This window comes from Pimephales promelas, chromosome 12, assembly GCF_988280905.1.
Source record: "Pimephales promelas chromosome 12, fPimPro1.hap1.1, whole genome shotgun sequence".
NCBI lineage: Eukaryota > Metazoa > Chordata > Actinopteri > Cypriniformes > Leuciscidae > Pimephales > Pimephales promelas.
The window spans coordinates 16,675,538-16,701,790 of record NC_142780.1 but is presented as its reverse complement, the minus strand read 5'-3'; the positions used below and the strand labels follow the sequence as shown (position 1 = coordinate 16,701,790).

The following is a 26,253-nucleotide window of genomic DNA, read 5'->3' as shown; positions in this document are numbered from 1 at the left end:
CTGTGGCTGGCAACGAGAGAGGAGGAGCCGCGAGTCCCACGACCGGTGCATCGCATATCGACTCCGCCAGATCATCTGAGGCTGCCCTACCACACCATGAAACAAAAAGGATGGTGCCTTCCTCAACCCGCTTCATACTGATAAACCAGTACAGAGGAGTCGTCTAATGAGTATTTATTTGATCACCGTGGACCGAGCATTAAACGCAAGCATTTGGATCTAGCTGCAGCCTGCATGCTATCTAACACCAGTGTGGATTTGACGTCTGTTCTGCTGGATGTTTAGGGAGAAAACAAGCGAAAGAAACTGCCATCATTGTCCTACAAGATGGAGCGCCTGACCGAACTGGAGAAGTATACGAAGTAAGTACATTACAGCTGGTGCGCGTTTGTTTTGGCACACAAAACATACCCAATGAAAACCTACATGCACTACAGATTTTAACCAGGTAGCCATTGAGCTATCTAGTTAACGTTAGTCCTTTTGCTGCTAACTCGCTAACCCAACGCTCACGGTGACCTGTTTTTATGGTTTCAGAGCATAAACCATAGGTCAAACTGTACATTTTGGTTTGTATAGAAAAGGGTATTGTAGATAACCCGTTAAGCTCAACTCAACAAATAGATTCGGTTGTAAAAAATAAACAATCATAGACGTTTCAAATGGGTGACCATAGCGACAGTTCACTGTGTTAGTTAGCCAGCGAGCCGAGGAAACTAACGTTACTATAATGCAAGTACCGATCAAAAGATGTTACAAAAATTATATAAATGTGATTTTATTTGTTTCTAGAAATTAACAGAATGTCTAAAATATTATTAGACAATGCTGTATATCGTATGCTCCGGATACACAAGTGAAAATAGGTACAGCGAGGCCTCCGTGTAGGCCTCATATCCACGAGCTAAATTTTTTTTAGCTCCCGCGGTTCAGTGCCAGCTCATTGACATTATGAACCAGACAGTCATTGCTGGAGTTACTGGTAACTAACCGAAGGCCGTATTATTACAGAACTTGTGTTGTTCGCACTGTTTCGTTATGGTCACCCACAGCAATAATTGAACTGAGATATTTGTAGACCTAATATTGCTATGTTGTGCAAACAAACGTCACCCACATGCGCTCCTCTGCAGTATTTTAGCATTTATTTGGACACTTTGCCACAACATGTCGATTTATATTCCTTTATTTTAAGATCGACGATCAAGTTATCATTTTTGGACACAATAAACGACATAATCCATTGTTACTCATTTATGTCTTATACCAGGGTTCACCAATGTACGTCCAGGGTACGTAGTTTACCTTTCACATTTGAGACAAAAGGCAGTTTGTCCTGCTGAGCCAGATAAGTGCTCTTCCCTCCACTTCTGTCAGATGACCATTTCAATTCTACATTTGCTCGTTTCCACAAGCATAGCAAATCTAAGGCTTTAACTATCAACATTCTTAATAAGATTATAGATTAAAGCATACACATTTCCTAGAAATCAAACTGAATATATAATAAATATTACACTTAACTGCATAGCCCTATTCATATGCAAAATGCTCAACATGACATGTAGGCTGAATATGAAAACAGTCATTTTGTAAATCCATGAAGAACACAGAAGTGTAATTTACCAGCCGTAAACATGGAACAAACACTAGGCCAAATATTATTTTACTATTAGCAGCTATATTAATATTCAAGACAAGTGTTGGATGAATTTGCTGCAGAATATTGTAAAGATTGTTTTGACAGCTAAATGAAAAGTGTTTGAAATATCAATAAGCTTATTTAATTTACTGTCTTAAAGGGGTAGTTCACCCAATACAGTCTATCATCATTCATTCACTCACTCACCCTTATGTTGTTCTAAACCTGTATGAGTGTCATTCTTTTGTTGAACACAAAATATGTTTTGAATAATGTTGGTAACCACACAGTAGATGGTAGCCATTGACTTGCATAGTATTGTTTTCCCACTGTGCAAGTCTATGACTAACCGTCAACTGTCTTGTTACCAAAATGCTTCAAAAAATCATCTTTGTAGTTCAACAGAAGAAAGTCATAAATGTTTGGAACAACGTAAATGCCCAGATATATTCACAACAAGGTTCTTTTTCGTTTTTTTTTTTTTTTTCATTTATGAGTATAACGAAGTTCGAGATACGTGTGCAGCGATATACTATATCAAACATCTCACGCCACCCACTCTGATATGTGGAGAACGCTGTTTAGATGATTATGTAAATATGTCCTGCACGCTTTCCTCTCAATCCAAAAAATAAATACACAACAAAATTAATAAAACGCCTAGCATTTTATTAAAGCATAAGAAAAGCACATGATCATAGATAGCGTCGTTGGATATGTTTGAAGTGCACATATTTTGTTTAATTATATATCATTTAAACAATAGATTAAAATGAAGCTGCTTTACCATATTGAACGTGAAAAACAGTGTCAGTGTTTCGTTTCATCAGAAATCCAACTTAATTTTCAACTGAATAGCAGCTCTCTAAGGGTTTTCACTCAAGGACGTCAGACTGAAGCCACATGGACCAGAAGGCGGAGTCTCCGCACACACCTACCTAATACATATTTGCCACAGACAACAGCAATGTGGTTAGCAGCTGTTTCAAACTCCCAAAACGAACTTTGTTTCTGTCTGATTTTGTTCGAAATGATCAGTTTGTTCTTCGATTTCGCTTGAAGTATATCTGGGCCTTTTGGATGAGGAAATGATGACGTAATTTTCCTTTTTGGGTGAATTAACCATTTTACTACGCACAATCATATAATTAGTTGCTTCTTAAAGTCAACATGAAATGAAAATTGAAAAATGTATGTTATAGATCTTATTGTGATGTTATAGAGCTGGTAAGTCCCGCCCATCCGTAAAACTCCAAGTGGACCTCTAGGTTGAAAAAGCGTCAATGCAAGTGAATGAGAGAAAATAATTATTTTCTGATTCCATTTGAATTATGCCATGATTGTGAACATCTGTTGTTGTTTTTTTAATAAAATTTTTCATGTAACGAGTTTGACAGTTTATTGCATGATTCTTTGGCTAGCAGTTGTAGAATAGACATACCGAGAAAGACTACACGCCGCATATGTGACATTTGTACCCAAATGTCACATTCAAACAATGGTTTGTTTAGCGGGATCCGTGTGCTAGTGGTGGTGACGTTTATCAAACGCGTCGAAAGCAGCGAAGAGTAGTCCACAAAGTGCTCTCCTCTCACACAAAGTCTAACCGTATGAAAGTTCTACCTGCTAAATTGTTGCATTCTTTACACGAAAAATGATATAAAAAATTCAAAGACAACTTATGTTTACATTCATTGCAAAATTCAAACGGGATTAGAAAATAATAATTTTTTCTCTCATTCACTTGCATTGCATTTTTCAACCGAGAGGTCCAGCGAGGTTAGCCGAAGGGGCGGGACTTACCAGCTCTATAGATTCATGTATATGTTTTTTTTTTTTTTTTGTGTGTTTTTAAGTTTAATCAAAACGTCATAACTGGATCTTCTGGTGAAATTGCATAGACTTTTCTCCGGTCGTGTATGCAAGACTCCAATAATTTAGTGCAAACTGCAGCTTATCTGCTTCCTTTATTTGAGACAACGACCATGTCTCAAAAAACTTCCCCATACATTTTCCCTTTTCAGTATAGAGAGTATGCGCGTGACGTAACCGTCGGCAGGAGTGACTGCAGTTACGCCCACTGAGTGGTAAACAGAGCATTTTTTTCCAGAGTGAATGCCGCGAAAGACACACAAAACACATCTAAAATTATAAGAAAGAGCTTTGCGATTGACTAGATTTGACAAAAAAATCTGAGTTATATTATAGACTGCCAACAGCTACAGAACAGAGAAGCAAATGGATCGCTGCAATTCATAGAAACAACTGGACTCCAGGCAGCTGGTTATCATTTTGTGTTAGTATGCTGAATTTAGGGGGAAAATCATACCCTTTATTGTGTTGTTATATATTGTATTGACAACACCTCAATTAAATATTTACCTTCATATATTCGGCATAATTGGATGTTTTTAAGTAAACACTGACAAAAAACTATACATAATGCATTCACAGGCAAATTTGCTTTATGTATTTCCCCAGCGTCGAAATCAAGCACATATAAATGTCAGGAAACATGATTCCTCTGGATCTCTGGATCTTTAGTAAGTTGTAAGGAACACTATTGCTATTACTATTGCTAACACTATTTGTTTTACTCTCGTTTTTGCATCACACAACAGGCTCTTTTGCCACTCAGTTCCGTCTGGAAAGTGATGTCAATGCATACCGTCTATTCAGTTACCCTCGACTGTACGTTGCATTATGAAACAAAATAATCTGTCTCTACTTCCATTTCTAGAGAGGTGAGAATCTTTACTTGCAATGATTCGTAGATTGCAACATTTGCAAATTAAGCTCATTATAATCAGCGATGCTGTCTACACATGCGCCGTGGCGCAACATGACGCACTAAATTCCTGAAAGTACTCTCCAAATGCTTGCGCTACTTCTGACACAAAGGACAAATGGATGGTCTTTCTGTGGACACGTTTCAAGTGTGTCAGTCAGCGCGGGTAACGCATTGATATCTTTTTTGTGCTTTATTGTGCTTAAATTTTTTTTAACATCACTTAATTTTCTCATTCATGTTCTTTTCATAAAAGCCAAAATATGCTTTATACATTATCTGCCATGACTGCCAACATCAGATACAAGTGCTTTGCTTTCTGAAGGATGCAACCTTTTATATTAATATATAAGATGAGTACTTTATTTGAAATAAAACAGTACATTAGTATGTTTTATAGGCCTATTTAATTACATTTTTAAAAATTGATTATTTTGTTTTATGCCTCAATTCAGAATCGCTCATATCAGCATCGTAAAAATGATTATTCCATAGCTCTATCCATTTCATTACAACTTCAGTATAGTTTTTACCTGCTGTCCTTAAACAGTTCAAAACAGACTTGTGACCCTTTTTTGGGACGCACCCATTTGCGCCACTGGTCTAGACAGCAAAAACACAGTAACCTAATTCTAAAATATAATTAGCACTTATGGAAACATCTAGTGATGTTTCTGTTAAATGTTTTTTTTTTTTTTTCCTTTTAACGATTAGATACCTGGACGCTTCCTCTGTAGACAAAATATTGTATGTTCAAATGTGGAGAACAAATATATTTGAATCAGGGAATACATTGACTGAATTAAGGCATGCTGTCTCTTCTCCATAGGTGTGACATTTTGTCAGAGAGCATACTTCTCTGAGTCGGATTGCCCCAGTGTTGCAGCTTCCTTCAAGCTGTTCAGCATCAGATCTGCCTCAACATGGATGCTCTGTTGAATCCCGATCTCAGGTGGGGTGCAGTATACCATTTGTTTAAACTGCAAGCAAAAACAAAACTTTCCCTTTTGGCTGTTAATAGAATAGAGGCTTTGCAGTAATCTTCAATTGTGATTCAGTGAACATAACTTGAATTGCAGAATTCGATGTCCAATTTCAATTTGACATGGGCCAATATATCTTTAGCTCCTTATGCCAATGGACAGTATGCAAAAATGTTAAGCCATGGATCCCTGCAATATTAATCCTGCTTCTCCAGTTCTAGGCTAAATTTGGTTTTGCACTATTGAGGGATTTTAGATAGCCTAGTGCTTGCATATATTATGTAGGCTTAAAAGATTTTAAAACCTTTTTGCATTTCACATCTCACCCCTTAGTTATTTTAAAACAAACTTTAGAGAAATGCCACAGCTTTTTATCACAATATAAAACATCAACATCTGGAATGTGTGGAGCAGTGGGCTGTTTAATGTATAATCCATAAGTAATTGTATTCTAACCTGAATATTGTGGGCTAAGTTTTAACAAAGAATCTGTGTTCAGATTAGACAGTACTTTTGTTACTCATTTGCTTGCCACGTTTATGTGCTGGACTTGCTTGAACATGGTTGTATGCATTTTTAACTAACAGTGCAGCTCTTGGCTTTTGTGTTTAGTATTTGAGCTTATATAGTAAATGCATTTCACATGCCTTATGTTTCAGTTTATTTTATGCTTCTAGTGAGTGCCATTTATATATATTTATAGCAGTATCGTTAGAATGGCTAAAGTGGGTCACATCAAAATGCTAGGTGCCATTATTAAAAAAAAAATTAAATAGGGTCATGGTAGATTAAAATATTGCTGACAGATAATATGACATATGAATGGCATGAGATGGCCCTCTCATACTATTATCGTTGTGGGGTGACTCCATTATGAAGGTCAGATGAAGAAAATGAGTCTCAGAGGAACATGTAACCTAGTTGTTGCTTGGTAGCTTCATTTAGGTTGCATATTAGAACTAGCAAACAGTATGCTTATTTGTTGTCAGTCTTGTATGATATGAAGAGACTTCAAAAATAGGAAGAAAATATAAACCATATAATTGTGTGTCTTAGGCCTTTTATAACTTTTAGGCATTGGCGTTTTGGATAAAATAATAGTTATAAACTCATATGACTAGTACAAGAATTTAGTCATATTTCTTTTTTAAAGTAAGAATGATTGCCATTTGACTAATCGCTAGTTGGTTAAGATACAGTCTTTACAAAATGGCTGTTTATGCAACTGGCAGCAGGTTGTTAATTTTCTTTAAAGTGACATTTTAAATTGGACTAATGTTCTGCTTTTTTTCTTTCATGCTGTTCATTTGACAACAGGGAAGATGTAAACGATTGTTCGGTAGGTATTTAAGTTTAGATCTCTTTTTGTTTGTTAAATGTACACTACATGGTTATAAAATGCTAAATTGTATTTTTTATGTGCATCAATAGATCAAGGTTGAAAGCCTCCCGAAGCAAGTCATATTCAAAGGCCTTGCACCCAGGGTCATATTGACAAACCATCTCCTGCCTAAAGGAAACAAGGCAAAGGTAAACCTTGAGGAACAGGGTCGACAGAAGGTCTCCTTTAGCTTTGCACAGACAAAGAAACCACGTCAAAATGTATTTTTAGCCCCACCAAGCCTAGAGAAATCTACAAGTGAACATTCTTCTCCACTGCAAGCTGGATCTGTACCTACTACAGATCTAGCAGGACCGACTGATGAAACCAAGAATGTGGACACAAATACTCCAGCAGTGGGGGAGAACCAGACTGCACCTGCTTCAGTATCCATCCCACTCAAATCAAAACAGGTTCTTGGAAAGATGCATTTTAAGAAACAGTTTCTCAGCGTTACTGTTGTCGAGGATAACTCCATTGTCAGCATTGCCTCGTCAGATATTTCAGAGCCAGTAATCCCACCTGAGTCAGGCAAAATTAGATCTTCAGCCAAGGTTGAAACTGACACTTCAGTGCAACAGTCTCACAAGAACTCTGTCATTGATAGTTCCTCTGAAATAGTTATCAAAGAGGAAAACCCTCAGGAGACATTAGACTCATGCCTTAAAGGTCCTGTTTCTTCCCATATTGGGAAGGGAGATATGGACTCTTCCAATATTTCTGAGCATGAGGAAAACAGAAAATCCCAGCCACGATCAGAAAGCACACTTCCAGGTTCGGAGTCTGATGGGGATTCAATTCGTACATCATCTAGCCAGAAATCTAGTGACCACAGAAATAAAATAAAATCTGAATCCCAGATAAATGAAGTGAAAAGATCCTCTAATTCCAAAACAGAGGAATTCGAAAAGCTGAGACCTGATAGGAAAGAAGATGAAAAGGGGTCGAGTCGGGCAAAGTCTGAGCGTGAATCCAGGCACACGTCTTTAAGATCATATCGTTCTGACAGAGACAGAAGAAGGACCAAAAGTCGTTCACGGTCCAGATCTCGAGGCTGTCGAACTAGTTCTTATTCCAGATCTGAAAGGTCAAGGAGTGAGAGACAGTCAAGGTCACATTACCATGATTCTGAGCGGAGGTTTCATAGAAGTTCTCCTCATCGTGAAAGGAGAAGCTCTCGGTCTCGAACTGATGGCAGGTCTCGTGACAGCTCTGACTCGGAGGATGACCACCGGCGGACAAGGACTCGAGGCAGTGACTCAAGCCGATCCTCTACGTACTCTAGCTCACAAAAAGAATTAAAATCATCCACTCACTCCAGATCCCGCAGGGACTTAAAACCCACAGATTGTTCTCGATCATCTGAGTCAGACAAAAGAACACAGCATTCAAAATCAGAACGATCCAATTTTAAAGCTGCTGATTCTGAATCCAATAGAAAGAGCTCTCCTGAAGCAGAAGCAGTTCACAGGAAATCCAGTGGCCACTCAAAATCGGAAATTAATGCTAAAACCTCAAATTCCAACCGAGCTACCTCATCTCGAACATCTGAGAAAAAGGTCCATAAAAACAGCTCTGACTCTGATGAGGAGCACAGAAAAAAAAATCAGTCACAAGGATCAGACAGATCATCTGGGTCTCGGACTACATCATCCAGGAATACAGATTCAATGGATCACAAGACTTTAAATAATGTTACTGGGACAGAGAGACAATCAACAGACTGTAATAACACAAAGAAGTCAGATTTAGTCCCCAGTTCAGTTACACCTCAGAAGGAATGCAACAAAATTGATGAAAACTGTACTCTGCCTAAAGCTAAAGGCATTTCTCAACAGATGCATGAAACTACACTCAAAGTTAATTTGTTTGAAACAAATCAACAAACCGAGCATCAGCCTCCAAACCAAGATCTTAGTAGTTTGGAAAAGTGCACAAATGTCTCTGAGAGCCACAAGACAACTGAAAGTTTGATGCAATCCACTTCCTCAACAAGTAGAAGTCTTGAAGTTAGAAGTTCCACTGAGGCTGATGAACCTGGAATAAAAGATGAGATTCCAATCCAAATGGAAGCTCTGATAGAAGGACCGGCTGAGTCATTTTGTGTAGGCCACTCTCCCAGTCAGGATTCAGTAGGATCACTGGCAGACCCTCTTTCTCTTTCTGTGAAAGAATTACCAGCTGGAGGATGCTTGAAATTAAACACTAAATCGGATGGGTCATCGCTAAGCATTAGTACAATCAGTATACCTGTCACACAGAGTGCTCAACTTTTTGAAAAAGATTCTGAGCAACTTGACATGAATTCTGAACAACCTAGTGAGATTTTGAAAAAGGATGGTAGTGCTAAAAAATCCAGATGGGACATTGTTGGTCAAGTCACTTCAGAATATCAAAGTCCTATGAAAATAATGAATCCAGATGTTAATAAGGTTGTTTTAGTAAAACAAATAGAGTTCAACAGTGATACTACCCCTGATGAATCATGTACACAGAAACAGTACCCTGAATTACCATTAGAAAAATCTGTAGAAGGACAAACACAAGACAAATTCTCAGTTGAGTCTCATCACAAAGTAATTCCCCACACATCTGACCTTGGAAACCAATATACCCATGGTGAATTAGTAAATCAGACTGTTGAAATTCCTCAGTCAACAAATGCCGTGGTTTTAAGTAATCTTCCCCTTAATTGCTGTTCTACTGGTAAAGAGAAAATCGATGTAGACAAACCAAGGTCTGAAACTCAAGACCCTGATTCCTTAAACCATGACGGTAAATGCCACAGTGAGGACAGTGAGAGTGAAGAATCGGACTCTGATTCAGATGATGAGCGGGTCTCCTTAAAGCGGTTGCACTCTGTGGTGGTTGTGCCAAAAAATTCAACAATTGCTCTTGAGACAAATGATTTGACTGAACCATCTCCTGGGTCCTCAGTGTTTTCAGGCCAGCAACTGACTGATACACATGGAAGCATTAATAGGGAGTTTGCTTATGGCTTTAACAATAAGTCCAAGCTTGAAGAATCATCAGCTGCACTTTTTAAGGCCGGTGCACAAGCTGCAATTCCAGATGTTAAAGGTGTCTCCTACCAATCGCAGAGCAACATGATTGACAGCACCAGCCATTCGGAGGCTACCAGTGCTCATGTGGACAAGAACTGGGGTGCCCAAGAAAGACCAAATGTCTGTGTCCAGATAAACCAAGCCCCAACTCAGAGTTTTGAGAAGAATTGCAGGCGACCCGAATCAGATCACCATCAGTACCATGATAGACCAGATAGTTGGAATGGAAGGAAGGGAGGAAAGCAGCAATATGGGGACTCGAATGACTTCAGGGGTGGGAAGGGTTATTGCTTAGCCTGGGACTTCAATCAGCCAGAACAGCCCAGCAGTACATTTCAGCAACCCGACAGCAGTCATGGCACCGAACGCCCTTCTCAGCCAGGAATTGCTCTGTTTGAAAATGTTCACAGACAAGATCCATGGGCTCAGTCCGCCATCTCTGAAACCAGCAGACTAGTCAACAGTATGCCTTTTCAGTATCACAATTCAGTTAACCAGATCCATCCAGACTCTCTGACCAATGACCATGATTACGATAGTGAGAGAAGGGTAGTAGGGATCAAACAAGGATCTATCCTGTCTGCTGATCTTCCTGGATCATCCCCATTTGTTCAAGCCCATGAGATAAGTAGCAACTGCAGCTTCACCACAGAAAATCAGAAAATCTCAGAAGCCCCTCGAGAAGACCAAAAGCCTCATCGAGGTAGGGGCCCACCTAAGAAGAGACGTCAAGATTTTGAATCTGAATCAGATAATGAGGCCGAGGCCGGTCTGACCAGTAAAAGGGATAGTTTGGATGAGAACTCAAGGAGTTTGAAAGATAGTAAGGATTCTTTCCATGAAGAGGTGCAGCGCCCACTGCTCAGTCTCGACAACTTCCGGGATCCATCTGTGTGGAAGGAAAAGGCAAAGCAGAAAAAAATGCCACCCTACTTTGACCTCATCGAAGAAAATCTGTATCTGACTGAACGGTAAGTGTCTATTTTTCCTTTTTTTTCCACCCATTTTTATTCTTATATATCTGATATTATTTGTGTTGGTAGCACCATGCTCTACTGTTTTTGATTTTCTAAATGTTTGTCCATTTAATTTGAACTCTCTTAAAGCTCCTCAAATCTGATCTTTGTCCTTGCAGTAAAAAGAGTAAGTCTCATCGTGACATCAAGCGTATGCAGTGTGAGTGTGCCATCCTCTCTAGAGAAGAGCGAGCCCGAGGGATAATGGCCTGTGGTGAAGATTGCCTCAATCGCCTGCTGATGATCGAGTGGTAGATATCCTGCTACTACATCATAATATTAGCTTTCAAGCAGAGAGAACCTGCAATATTGTGATTGTTACTGGCTGATTTTATATAATTTGCAGATTGCAGTTGTTGAGACTGGAATCTCCAATTGATTCAACTTTATGATTTTTCAGAAAGATCATGGAAGGCAAAATGTTTATACATATTTTTTTCCTTTTTCTTGTTCTTTCAAGCTCTTCCCGGTGTTTAAATGGAGCATACTGCTCCAACCGGCGCTTCCAAATGAAACAGCATGCAGACTTTGAGGTCATTTTGACAGAGAGCAAAGGTTGGGGTTTACGAGCAGGCAAAGACCTACAGCCGTAAGTACTATTTGCTTCAATTATCAAGTGCTTATTAGATCTGTTCTTTGTCTTTTTTGTAAGTTACCTATTTATGGATATATTTTCCAGGAACACCTTTGTTTTAGAATACTGCGGAGAAGTTTTGGATCACCGGGAATTTAAAGCACGGGTGAAGGAGTACGCACGAAACAAGAACATTCACTATTATTTCATGGCTTTGAAAAATAATGAGGTGAGTTAATGTCATTGGTGCAAAAGATGAGAAATAGAAGTGTCGTTGCTAACTTTCATGAATTAAGGTTATATGTCTCCATTATGTCTGCAGATAATTGATGCTACTTTAAAAGGAAACTGTTCCCGTTTCATGAATCATAGCTGTGAACCCAATTGTGAAACTCAGAAAGTAAGTGCACTTGAAATAGTCATTTATCAAGGACGACTACTTGATTACTTACTAACATGCTGTATTTATTTGTACGATATTTGTACTATAACCTAATATCTGTTTCATATATCCAAATATTGCTAAGGAATGCATCTGATTGTGTTTTGCACATCCCAACATGATTTTGCCCATGAAGGAATAAGTGCTACTGGAACTTAGAGTCTGTGATTTCCGTGTAAAATCTTTGTTTTGAATTTCTAATCCATTGCACCCTTTGCAGTGGACTGTGAATGGCCAGCTCCGTGTTGGCTTCTTCACCACTAAAGCTGTGGCAGCTGGTTCGGAGCTTACTTTTGATTATCAGTTCCAAAGATATGGGTAAAATATCAAATAATTTATATGACATATGGTCTTACTGTTCTTGAAATTGAAATAACATAAATGTTGGCCATAATGTCACAACTTCCTCCTTCTGTCAACCAGTAAAGAGGCCCAGAAGTGTTTCTGTGGAGCTCCTAGCTGTCGGGGTTTAATTGGTGGAGAGACTCGGGTCAGTGTCCGAGCAGCAGGTGGGAAGAAACAGAAGGAACGCCCACGGAAGAAAGACACTGACAGTGCACTTACCACGGTGAGGAAGAGGGCTTCATTATTGTGCTACATCCAGCTTTTGGAAATAACAGGAGAAAGACCGAATGAACATTGACAGAAAATGTTTTACATGTCAAGTCCACGACCTAATATTAATCTGTTATTTATTCAGAATGAACCCATGCATTGACTGAAAGTGTAAAACACGACCTCCCCTGATATTTGTGCTTGAATAATTATGTGTTAAAGCAAGGACACAAACAATGTATGGCCTGCTAGATTTTCGAACCGTTGTAAGCAAAACGTTATCTTAAAATGCAGCTGTACCAGAGCAATGATCGGTGGTTGAGTGGGGTCAGATTTGTTCTTGCTTGCATGTTAATTGCTCTGAGACTTTCAGGGCCTGTTCCAGTCTACAAATATCATGGCTAATATATTCTGCATGCATTCAGGCTTATTGCATTAAGGATTTTTTAGCTTGTTTGCATTCTAGCACTCTTCATTTCTGGCATAATATAAAAAACATCCTGCTGGTAAATTAAATGGATTAAAATTGGAAGTGAGCTTTTGGCATGGTCACAGTTTGATCAAGAACAAGAAATATTTCCCCTGTGACACTGCTGGTGTCTAAACTGGTTGATGTTGTTCTGCAGTTGGATGAGGAACTGGAGGCTCTGCAGGAGAATGGAGAAGGCTTATGTGGAGAGAAAGATGTGATCGCACTCTGCAGACTAATGGTGCGAGTGGAGACGATGGAACAACGACTTACCTGCCTTAAACTCATCCAGGTAAACTGCAACAATGTCACATTGAGATGAATTTGATTTCTTAGATTGCACAGTATTGCAGTGTTTGAAGACATACTGCTGCATGTTTTTGGTGTGGCGTTAAGCATTTAAAAATGATTGATATCTGGTCTTACTGAGTTTTTTGCATGCCTGTGCAGAATTCCCAAAATCCCCTGTGCCTGAAGCAGTTTTTGGATCACCACGGCCTCTCGCTGCTGTGGATATTTATGGTTGAACTTTCTGAGGCTAAGAGCAACTCTGTAAACAACATTAAACTACAGATGGAGGTAAGAGTTCAATATCACTGCTATGTTCCTTTAGCAAACTCCTTGTGGCCTGATATTTTAGTAAATGCTACTATAATAAAGCTGTACAGTTTTAAACTCATACATAGAAATTTAATTTTTTTGTTGTTGTTGTTGCAAATTGTTTAGATAATGAAGGCTCTGGCAGTGCTACCCATCTCAACGAAGAACATGCTGGAGGAGAGCCGAGTGCTGCAGTTTATCCAGCGCTGGGCTCAAAGCCGACCACTCAGCCAACCGGCCGAACAGGATGGTTACTCCAGTGAGAGCACCTCCCGTGCCCAAACGCCCCTCAACACTCCTGATGGTCCACCGGCCAAGCTGGCCACTGAGCTGGACGGGGACACTCCCAAGCGAGCTGTCTATCGTAGGTTGAAGATCATCAGTGAGAACAGTCTGGACAGTGCGATGTCTGATGCTAGTAAAGCTTCAGATGGAAAAGAAGAGGAGGATGAAGAAGAGGAAGAAATTGAGGATGAGGCTTCACAGTTGGAAGCCACGATTGAAAGGGAGGTGAAAGTAGAAAGCACTGAAGCACCTTCTGAAAGTCAAGCTGAGCTTGAGGTTGGATTGAAAGAGGAACCCCCTGAAACTGTAGAAATCTCACTTTCAAAACCAGAGGCCATTGTCAATGAGGGAGAGACACTTGTAATGCAAGAACCTGAAGAACAACTCATTTGTAAGCCTGAAGAACAACTAGAGGATGAGACAATGGTGGACGAGACCAAGAGTGAGGAGCCATCAGAGATCCAGACAGAGTCAGTGACCGTTGAAGATGTCCCTTCAGTCACAGACACCACATCTGCACAAGACATTAGTAACAATGTGGTTTCTGATGTGGAAACTCCCATCTCTGAGACCCAGGTGGAGAATGCATCTTCTGAACAGTGCAGCTCTGAAGGGAATGAAATTTGTAGCGTAGCAGAAATTGCACCCACGCAACCATTAGAAGTCATAATGGAGAGTGTAACCTCTGATTCTACAGCTGTTGCCATAGAGAGCACACCTACAGAAACTCCATCTGTCTCTTTGGAGACCACTCCACCAGTTTCTGCTACTGTTTCTACTGAAAACGCATCATCAGAGGCTGTTGTAGCTGCAGAGTCTGCTGATGCATCGTCCCTGGCTATTGTGGCTGTTCCAGCAGAGGGCGCTGCAGTGGGAACGCCCTCTCAAGATGAGGAGGAAGGCGTTTCTGACGTGGAAAGCGAGCGCAGTCAGGAGCCACAAGTTCGCGCTTCTGATATCTGTGACATGGCTGCCCGGCTGCTGGACAGTTGGAAAGACTTAAAGGCAAGACTAAGATTTGTTAAAAGCAAATAAAGTTTTTTTGGAGGCCAAGTGCAAATACTGATTCTTTATGGTTCTCACTGATACCTGTATTTTTGGAAATGCTATAAATTTTAAATACAGTACAGTGGGGACTGATCATTTGAGTTAGCCTGTTAAACCTAAAGCTAATACCAGTAAAGGCGTGAGTACACCTTTTTAAAAACATTTTAAAGGGATACTCCACTTTTTTTGGAAATAGGCTCATTTTACAACTCCCCCAGAGTTAAACAGTTGTGTTTTACCGTTTTCGAATCAATTCAGCCGATTTTCTGATATTTAGAAGAATATCCGTTACCAGACCTTTTTTTGGTCTCATTGACTACCATACTATGGAAGTCAATGAGACCAGAAACTGTCTGATTACTGATGTGCACTGTGGAGGTTGAATACTTAAACTAGAGTTTAAGTATAAGAGTACAAAGACATTTTTGCCAATCATAACATAAGAAGTGAAATAACAATGACACTGGACAAATGTGAACGTTTCTAATGCGCCTGTCAACCACCAGCTTTGTATGAAATGAAGTATGTAGAAAGGCTATGTGTTCAGCTTTACTCATATGATAAGCATACACTTAAAAAATTAATTATGCTTTGGGCTGAACTGTATCTGTGTCACTTGAAGACTAGATAATGATGGATCACAAATAAACAAGCTGTTTTATTTCACTCTAGGAGGTTTACAGGATACCAAAGAAGAGCCAGGTTGAAAAAGAGTCAAATGGTAGGTCAAGAACGCATCATACTCTTATCCTACCCAGTTTAATTTAAACCATTTCATACTTTTTTGTAATGAACTCCATTGTTTTCCTCCAACAGATCGCAGTCGTGATCGGGAAGCCCTGATGACCCCTCGCACTTCTTCGAGCAGCCGAGAGAGAGAGCGGGAAAGAGAGAAGGAACGTGATCGGGATCGAGACAGAGACCGGGACAGAGACTGGGAGCGTGAACGGGACTGGGACCGTGAGCGGGAGCGGGAGAGGGATGGAGAGAGATCGTCCCTTCGCAGTGCGGATAGGAAAAGACGGCGAGGCTCCACTTCCCCTCTTCCACCTTCAGCTTATGAAAGGGGCCGCAGAAACGATGACCGGTAAGATATACGGCACAATAAAACAAATGCATACAGTTACGTAATGATTTAATCACCCTCATGTTGTTTCCAAACTTGTACGAGTTTTATTCTTTCCTAAAGAAAGTATTTGGAACAACATATTTGGGCAAACTATTCCTTAAAAAGACATGTTCAAAGATCATGTTAGATCTTCTTGCATTATTTTCTGTAGTTATGAGCAGGCCAACAGCAGCAAGAAGAAACTCCACACCAAAGAGTCTCGTAACAAGCTGTCCACCGAGGAACGACGGAAGCTCTTTGAACAGGAAATGGCTCAGCGTGAGGCTCAGAAGCAACAACAGCATCAACAACAACAACAACAGCAGCAGCAGCAGCAACAACAACAGCAGCAGCAACAACAACAATTACAGACACTTCCGTTTAACCCACTGGCCTACGCCTCCAGTCCGAGCTTCATGGCCTACCCACCTGGATACCCTATCCAGACCTATGTGGATCCCACCAATCCCAATGCAGGAAAAGTGCTCTTGCCCACACCTCCCGTAGACCCACTTTGTGTCACCCCAGCTGCTGGTCCCTTCGACCAAACAACTACTCAGCCCATCATATCAGATCTCGGTCTAGCTTCACCCTCTTCTTCCACCACCACCCAGGCTTGTCCTGCGTCCAGTTTGGGACATATATCTGCCTCTCTGGAGCTTTCCTCTGGCACACAGACTCAGCAGTTCATCCAGCCTGCAGTGCCAGCACAGGACCCGAGCGTGGCCGTCCTGTCGGTGCCTGCACAAACAGCCAACACGCAGGTCCAGAGTCAACAGGGCTACACCACGCTCTGGGACCCCAACACACAGCAGGCGGTCACGGTGCAGACGCAGCCCACCCAGCAGTATTCTACCACGGCACAGCCTCAGACGGCCATCTACTATCAGGGCCAGCCCTGCCAGACCATCTATAGCATTCCTGCAGGCTACCCGCAAACCAGCACTCCTGTCATACAGGTTCGATACCAATACTTTCCTTCCAATAATTATTCTTAATGTATTATCATATAGTGGTCAACTGATGAACGATTTTCATTGCAGATATCTAGAGAGCGAGGTATTTTTATAAATACAAAATATGCAATGCAATTCCATAAAATGATAGTAAATGTGACATTTTACACATGCTGCATTTTACATGCAAAATAAAAAAAGCTAAGGATAGACAATATATCCGTACAACATTGGTCACTGGCAGATATTACAGATTGTATTTGAATATATTGCTAATTTCCCCTATTTTTCCGTTGATATTACCTTAATAACAGTAATCTCATTTAATAAGTGTTGAATGTAATCTTTAGCACATACCACAGTAAAAGTCATATTTTATACTGTACATTATAATGTAATGCCTAAATGAATTTGGAGCTTGAGAGATTTAAATTAGGGTCCATACATGCAAAACGAAGCATTGAGAACTTTGTAAGTGTACAGACCGTTTAATAAGAAGATACTTTATAAAGACAGTTCACTTCGTGTAAACAGACAGGATCTTTGAAAAACAAGTCGATAAGTCGAACCAGGAACGTCGTGCTGAGTGATCTGAACTGTATGAAGTTCAGCGAACTTCTGAACTGTATGAACAGGGATTGATTTATTGAGACTATTTTCTAAGATGGCTCCTGTCTGTATACGCGAAGTGAACTGTCTTCATAAAGTATCTTCTTATTAAACGGTCTGTACACTTACAAAGTTCTCAATGCTTTGTTTTGCATGTATGGACCCTCATTATGTTACTGTGTTAGTGTGGGGCTATTTTGAGCCTTTATAGTGGTATAAACTAGCAATTTCGTTATACTTAGTAAATGCCCCCATTACTAGCGTTTGACACTAAACAGTTTTTTTGGGATAAAACTCTTTACATTCAATTATCATGAAAACAAATCTCAGAGAACGGTTGACTAGGTACCGATGTTTTATTAGACCTAACTACTACTACAGGGCATAACTACTACTATGTACTCAGTGGTGGTGCTTTTTTGTTGTTGTTTTTTGAAGAGTGAACACTTAAACATATAATAATCAGTCTTAACAAGTAGCATGTAATGGCATACTGTTGTTTGTGATTGTGTACAGGCATACACTGAGCCACCTGCCAACTACTTGCATGGGCAGCAGGTGTACACGGGTCATCCACAGGGTGTGGTAGTGCAGCAGGGTGGCACCGTCACCACCATTGTCACGTCTCAGACAGTTCAACAGGTATGCAAGTCATGTCTGTCACCACACGAGGGTGCTGCATTCCTTCTTGGTAATTATAGACATGTAAGGACTAAGAATTGGAATTTCAAAAAATGTTCTAGTCTTTAACACATAAATGAATAATCCATTAGTCAAATAAAAATATTTTTTTCCACACAAGTGTTCTATAAAAACAAGCATAAATTAAGACAAAGATTTAAAGACACATGCTAATTAAAATCCGAAAGACGGGAATTTGGAGATTTGTGTCTTCTGAATTAAAACAAGTTGTAATGTGGGGTTGATTCAGTGTGATGTGTGTTAACTTGATACAGAACTACAAGCTATATGTTTAGTACTCTTAATAGTGGTCACAGTCTATACTATACTATCATGGTCCTGCTAGCTTGTAATTAGTACTTTATAGATAATAATAAACAGGGTTCCAGGAATCTCGACATTCTGACTAACCTCCCCTGAACTGTGATTCACCACAGGAAATGATCGTACCCAACAGCATCATTGACCTGCCGCCTCCTTCCCCTCCCAAACCTAAAACCATTATCCTGCCTCCCAGCTGGAAAGTGGCGCGAGACCCAGAGGGCAAAATTTATTACTACCACATCATCACCAGGTACGGATGGTCCTTATTAAACAAGCAGTCTGTACATCATTAAAACTTCAAGAATCAAACCTCCTTTTATTCAATTAAGCTTGACGACATCAGCATGGATTGATTTAAAGAGTTACGACATCACAGAAAGACCATGTCTTCCATTGTCCTATTGTAATTGCTTCATGTGCTCTCTCTCTATCAGGCAAACACAGTGGGATCCTCCCAGCTGGGATGGGACTACAGAGGAAGGCAGTCTAGAAAACGAGGCTGAGATGGACCTTGGGACGCCCACATACGATGAAAATCCTTCAAAGGTATTAAGCAATTCCTCATGCTTTAAAGGGAAAAATCTTGGGATTTTCCCCAACCTTGAGTTAGAAATATGGTAAATGTTCTTCTTTAATAACTAAACAGCAAATATTTATATGTTGGTACACAAACCAATTTTAATTAGGGCTTCGATACTTTTTAATTGCCTCGACACCATCGAGTATTAAAAAATGTCTTGTCGTTCGGTACCAAATTAATCTCGTCAACATCAGTGAGCCAAAAAGCATGCAGCATGATTGGCTGTGGTGAGGAATCAAGGAAAAACACTAGTTTAATGCTGGTAAGGCCCAGAGATGTGGCTCACACATGAGGATGTAGTGTGTGAGCGTCCCAACCCCCATTGATGTAAAAGATGTGGAAAAGATCAGAAGTGTGGCTACATTTCACCAGGCATGATGCCAACAGTGCACTAATCAATATTTGTACAAGATCATTTCTGCCAAGAAATGGCAGATCTTGTAAGAAATGTCATCTCAAAGGTCACAACCGTCTTGATAGTTCTCTGGCACAAAGCATCTCTTCGTAAGACTAATGTATTTTGTGCATTGTCCCTGATTAAAAAAAAAAAAATGTATATTTACTTCGTTCGAGTAATAAAGTATTCTCGTGAGTCTATAATATACCATTGAAAATATATGCGGGTAAGGGGTTCTAATGTCGGTCACCATGTTGCCCCTCCATCTTGAAAGTACATTAGCCAAAGAGGGACATACCCGTTAATTCAAGCTTCGCCTTTCGCATTTACGTTTGAGTGGACAAGGTCGAACTGGAAGCCAAATCTTGGACTACATTGGCCACCGTAAGAGATAGAACGAAATTGGAATTGAGAGGAACAGAAACTAATATTCACTGGATGGTCATATACCTGTTCACTGCTAGATGGGAGTAAAAATCACACAGTGTAGCTTTAAGAAAACCGAATTAAAACAAAGTTAAAAAACAAGTTACAGTAAACATTGTTTTAAAGAAATGTCATCTCAAAGGTCACAACCGTCTTGATAGTTCTGTCATTTACTATAGTCTTCTCTCCCTCATTACCCACTCTGCATTTCTTTTCTTTTCTTTTTTTCTGTGCCTCTCTCTCTCTCTCTCAGGCTTTTTCTGGTGTTTTCTCTGGCTCTCTTTGATACTAATCAAACCCAGCTGTCGAAACTGCATTCATTTATGTGTGGTTTCTTGTTTGGGACTCAAGCTTTTCAGAATCTCTTTTGTCTTTTCAGCAATCTTCTTTTCATTTTAGACTTCAAAATATTAAAAAAAAATTAAATATAAAGATTTTTAATAGTTAAACATATCTCGTTACCAAGGGGTTTTGTTGTCTGTTGTTGGTTTGTCAGCATTTTGTTTGATGTGCACTGATTTGCCCTTTTTGGGACAATGAGTTGACACTCTTGGCATTGATTTAACATGATTTTTCTCATTTATGTTATATCAGCTACCTAAGGAGACTCTGGGAGTTAGTTGTTTAATGTAGCTCGTATGAATGTTAAAACAATCTCTACATACACTACATGAGTAATATGTCAAATAAACTGACAGTGTTTTTTTTTTTATTCCTAACAAATTGTCAGAATTCACAATATTTATTTTCATGGGTTGGCTTTTGTTTGACCCCTTTCCTCCACAGTTTTCTACAAAGACCGCTGAGGCAGACACGTCTAGTGAGCTGGCCAAAAAAAGCAAAGAAGTCTTCCGCAAGGAGGTGAGCTTGAGAATATCCTGGGTTTTTTTTTTTTACCAAAATATTATAGCATATTATTATATGCTCGTGTGTGTCCGACTTGTCTAACCTTTCAATTTCTCCTGCTTATCTCTTTAGATGTCACAGTTTATAGTGCAATGCCTTAATCCATACCGCAAGCCAGACTGCAAGCTGGGCCGTATCAGTAATACAGAAGACTTCAAACATCTTGCTAGAAAGGTAATGTGTGTGTGTGTGTCTGTATGCTTTTTAAAAACAGACAAATGAAAAAGACATCTTTATTCTTTTTTGGCTTGTCTTCTGAAACAATACAGAAGAACATGCATACATATCTGTGACATACATCTGTGTGAAATGGATTATCGAAAGTAAAAAAAATGGTTCATTACGTCGGGGCCGTATTCACGAAGAAAAAAAAAGGAGCTCCTAACTGGTGAATTTAATAGCAACTCCTAAAAATAATGAGTGTGTCACTCCTAACTTTAGGCTTTAGGACTCCTAACGGAGGATTTTAGCCCTAAAAGTAGCACCTAAGTCTGGGACAGCTTAAAAGAAGTCGAGAGGACTCCTAACTCACTAAGACCTATTCACAGAGGAGCTTTATGCATCCCACCGCTTCTCGCAAGCGGGAATGCGGCATTGATCTGCAAACAAATCCTCTCCCATGTCTCACACTTAGTTTTCCTTGATATCCCAGTGCCGAATTTCCCTTCTATTATGTTTTTTTTTTTTTCCAGCACCAACTGGGCCAGCAGTAGTAACTGATCCTGCATCCAGCTGGGCTTTCTTTTCCGTTTTGGCGAGTTCATAATTCACCGTCATTCCACAACTTTTACATTAACTCACTTCAATAGGAGCAACATTTGCTTGCTTTAAGTAGTCTATTTAGGCTAATATGATGTCAATTAACTAAGCAAGTGTTAATACAAGTGTTTTTATTATTAGACAAGTGGCGGTTGTGATTTTAATTTAATTGAATTCACGACTTTTCTCTCTCTGCCTTTTTAGAATTACACTTCACTGGAGCCTGCACAAACATGTCATTTATATATGCATTTCAATGACATTACTATTATTATTTTGTGTAGGACACATACATATTTAGATGTCATAATTCCATGATTACCGTGATCATTGTGAGGACGCTCGTGCATGAGAATTGACATCATCCATTACTAAGAGAAGGTCTGAAGGGCATTGTGAGTAACTCACAATGCCTTTCAGGGTTGAGAAAACTCCTAGCTAAAATATTTTAGTGCGATATAGGAGTACTTCTAGTGGTAAGATAAAATTCTTTGTGAATACGGCCCCAGTTGATGACTGGATGCAGGCAGATCTGAATGCAAGCTTGTTGCTGATTGTAGTAAAGAAGTGGGGTACAGCGCTGCGGGACTAAATGGTTGGATAAGTCTGGTGTGTTTTACCTGAGATAAGTCTGTCATTTCTCAGTAAGATGTAGTTAAGACATTTTGATTAAATGAAACATTTAATACATGAACAAATTAAACAAGAAACTTATCTAATATTCTTCTAATTATTCACAGTGTCCTTTTTCAGCCACCCTACCGACTAATTGCTTTTAAAAATATGTAGTTTACACACCCATTAAGGGATATTCCACCCAAAAATAAAAATTGTTATCATATACTTACCCTCATGCCATCCCAGATTTTTTTTAATTCTTTCCTCAGATGAAAAAAACAACAACAGATTTTTAAAAAAAGTAATCTGTGGCATTTCCTGATGGATCTTGTAGCTATAACATGGTTTTCTGTGTGTGACATTGGGATAGTTTAAAATAATTCCACCGTTAAAGCACATTTATTTTAAATTATCCAAAAGCCCGACCCATGACAGAGACACTGGCCCACTCAGATTGATGGTTGGTCCACCCAATTAAATTACACAATTTTGTATTATGGAAAAGAAGATAAATCATGTATACACGACAATAATAATGACAACTGAAATACGTGAATTCATAGGATGGCACTCCCGAAACTTTGCTTGGGTGTATGTGGCTGCTGGTCAAGCATAAAGATATATTCAAATTCTGAACTGATTTAATATTGCCTTGAAAGTTGTCAAAGAGCAGTCCCTTTATAATCATTGAAAAGCTGTCACTCATCTTAGTTCATTATGATAACGCGATCTCACATAAAGCTGTCTACATCTTTCTATACTTTGTTAAAACGAGAGGATTTGGGAGTGTGCAGAGCTCAGCACTGGACAAAAACTCCGACTTTGAGCTGTGAGTTGATTCTAACTTTTAAAGTAAACCCTTATTGGCCATTGCTTTCAAAAAAATCACCAGAAATGCCTGTGATTGGCTACATTACAAAAACACGTAAATAGAAACCTTTGACGTTCTTCATAGCGTAAACAGATATGCACTAAATCGTTTGCCAGATTGCCAATACGCTATGCTATTATTATGTAGAAACTGATCCTAGACCAGCAATTATGATCAGCTTTTCCCTTTAAAAACAATCAGAAGCAACAGAGGGTTCCACACTAGCTTCAAGTCCATGGGCAGGGAAACGATAAGCCTATGCCACTCTCTGCCTAAGCCTATGCCACTCTCTGCCTATGGTTATTTTTTATTTATATATTTTTGAGCGATCCATCTACTATATGGACTCGCATGTCATTGATCATTTTTGTTCAAATCTCAGTTCATTTGAAAATGTCAGTCATATAATCTGGGATGGCATAAGGGGGAGCAAATGATGTCCTCACTGAAGTATTTATTATGATGTCATTGGATGGCTGCATGTCATGTTAAAGGGATACTCCACTTTTTTTGGAAATGGGCTCATTTTACAACTCCCCCAGAGTTAAACAGTTGGGTTTTACCGTTTTCGAATCCATCCAGTCGATTTCCTGATATTTAGAAGAATATCATTAACCAGACTGTTTCTGGTCTCATTGACTTCCATAGTAGAAAAAAATATACTATGGTAGTCAATGAGACCAAAAACTATCTTGGTTACTGATATTCTTCTAAATATCAGAAAATCGCCTGAATGGATTCGAAAACGGTAAAACTCAACTATTTAACTCTGGGGGAGTTGTAAAATGAGCTTATTTCCAAAAAAAAGTGGAGTATCCCTTTAATAGATGTGAATTGTGTAACATCTCTAAACATGAGTGTGTGTTTCTGCTCACAGCTGACTCATGGGGTGATGAACAAGGAACTGAAGTCTTGCAAAAACCCTGAAGATCTTGAATGCAATGAAAACGTCAAACACAAGACCAAGGAGTACATCAAGAAGTACATGCAGAAGTTTGGCTCTGTGTACCGACCCAAGGAAGACACAGATCTGGACTTACTAGCCTGAAGCAACCCCAGGAACCACCTGGCTGCTCTTTCCAACCGAACACCCCTGGCCTGAACAGTTTTGGTGCGTCAGGACAGGGCGGCTCAAGCGGGAGTCCTGTTGTTCTATTCCACTGACGCTCTAACCATGTCGTAAATGCTGCTCTGGGAAGGGGGCATTGCCTGAGCCGTCCCACACGGGGGACGTTTTTATAATGAGATAAACTGCTGCAGTATGAAGCGCGGAGGACGCAATCCATGGGTGCTACACAGACTCTTTCCAAGATCTTTTTGTCTTCTCAAATTATCTCTAAGGCAAGTCTCATCAATTTGGAGAGGAGGATCATTCTAAAACTCTAGAGGGGAAAAAAAAAAAGAATAAGTGGACCATTAAAATCATTTTCCTTTTTCACCCCACACCATTACTATAGTTGTAATCAAGGGCTTTTATTAGCTTACCTGCTCCACCGAAGGTCCCGATTCCTCGCTGATGTTAGCCGAGGAAAGAGGGTAGGAGAAAGACAGACGCTAAGGCTTATGGTATGTCTCAGATCAACTATCCACAGAACTAGTCGTTTTGGACTCACTGGCCATGGGTCGCCCAGCATTGTTTTTATAGATTTTAAGTCTATAGAAGTGTGCAGGTCTGTGATCTAACCCATTTGCCCTGGTCTTATTTTTCTTCTCTACTGGGGGGGAAGGTAATGTAGCAATGATATTTTATCAACGTCTTTCACACTGTTTTTACATTAACTTTTTTTATTCATGTCACAAAGGCATATGTGAAGCCCTCAAGGCAGTTTGTAGCTTATTTTTGTGGCCGCCGCATTTAGATTTATCAGGTTTACCATCCCATAAGCTCTGGCCATTAATTAACTCAACCCACCTAATTAACCTGCATTAAATCTGTTTCAAGAAATGTATTATATTGCTTTATATGTGAATATATTGAGAGTTAGTTTTTGAGACCATTAGCAGAGACAAGGTCCACACCGTCTTGTGTAAATATGTGTAATATACCAGACCGGGAAAACGGGATTCGAAGGATGCAACTAGATCCGAGTCCTCCGTCCCACCGGTGCAGCTACGTTGTTCCTAAATCAAGCAGAAATCCGTACTATCCCACTGCTCCGTTTATTGGGTTGGATTTTAAAGGTTGGGGTGTCATTATGGTTTCTTTTTCCTTTTGCTTTCTCTGTAGAAAGACTTCTTTTTTTTTATGTGCAAATAGGAGTCTCACCCCACTCCACTGTAAGTACTGTGCAAGCACATTGTCATACTGAGTGTAAAAACATTTTAAAATAAAATAAACTGTTTTCTAAAAAATAAGGCTTTGTTTTCTTAATGCCTGTGTTAAAGAAATTATGTCTGTTCATTAGCGTCCTGCTATAAAATGATGCTGTGTTTGATCCTGGGTGACACAAATAGCACCCACTACTTACAAAAAGTCTGAAGGCCCAGTCCTTGGTTTTAGAAAGGCTGTATAAACTAAAACAGTAGCTAAATACAGGGGATATTAAACTGGGGTACAAGGGGTCAGTGGAAAAGTTTTGAAAAAAGTTAAATATAAATAACGTATTAAAATAAACAAGTAAAGAAAAGAAAGAGATGAACAGGCCGAATGATCTTCCGTATTGTGACGATTGGGAACTATTTGATGAAGGGTTGGGACATGGTCCTGTCCATCAGTTAATGATTGGATTTTGAGACGGAGTAGATTGTGGAGGGGTGGAGTTTAAGCGGAATTGATTTGAGTGGAACAAATTAATTGGAGAAGTCTACCATACATAATATCTACCCAAAGATCGAGTTTGACATTTTGATTGAAAATGACGAGGTAAACAGTAATGTTAAAGAATGATACATGGATGCATGAACAATAAGACCCATATTTTGTTTTACAAATGGAAATTTGTAAAACAAAATATGGGTCTTATTGTTCAAATTTTCATTTAATCCTGATTTAAAACAATACATTAATGGAATGTTAATAGTTTTAGGTGTTATACACTTAACAAATCTATTATTTTATTGCTGTTTCATTTTTCACTCTGCTTTCTATAGGCTATGAGGAAATAATAATTTTTTGTTGTTGTTCTGTTGACTACGGAGGCGTATTGCATTCACTTAAAGAAAAAAAATCTA

General features: G+C 39.4%; 1 protein-coding gene across 1 annotated transcript; it reads left to right on the top strand.

Moving 5' to 3' along the window:
• Positions 1-55: 55 nt before the first annotated feature.
• setd2 (SET domain containing 2, histone lysine methyltransferase) lies at positions 56-25,437 on the top strand. The gene is made up of 22 exons (XM_039679624.2): positions 56-362; positions 5,260-5,382; positions 6,731-6,752; positions 6,845-10,830; positions 10,995-11,126; positions 11,336-11,464; positions 11,555-11,678; positions 11,772-11,849; positions 12,112-12,209; positions 12,315-12,459; positions 13,073-13,207; positions 13,366-13,494; positions 13,642-14,805; positions 15,520-15,568; positions 15,664-15,934; positions 16,128-16,914; positions 18,037-18,162; positions 18,639-18,775; positions 18,960-19,071; positions 20,715-20,789; positions 20,907-21,008; positions 23,960-25,437. Exons 2-22 carry the CDS (start codon positions 5,354-5,356, stop codon positions 24,128-24,130), a joined length of 8,001 nt encoding a protein of 2,666 aa, XP_039535558.2. The 5' UTR covers positions 56-362; positions 5,260-5,353; the 3' UTR covers positions 24,131-25,437.
• The last annotated feature ends 816 nt before the right edge of the window (positions 25,438-26,253 follow it).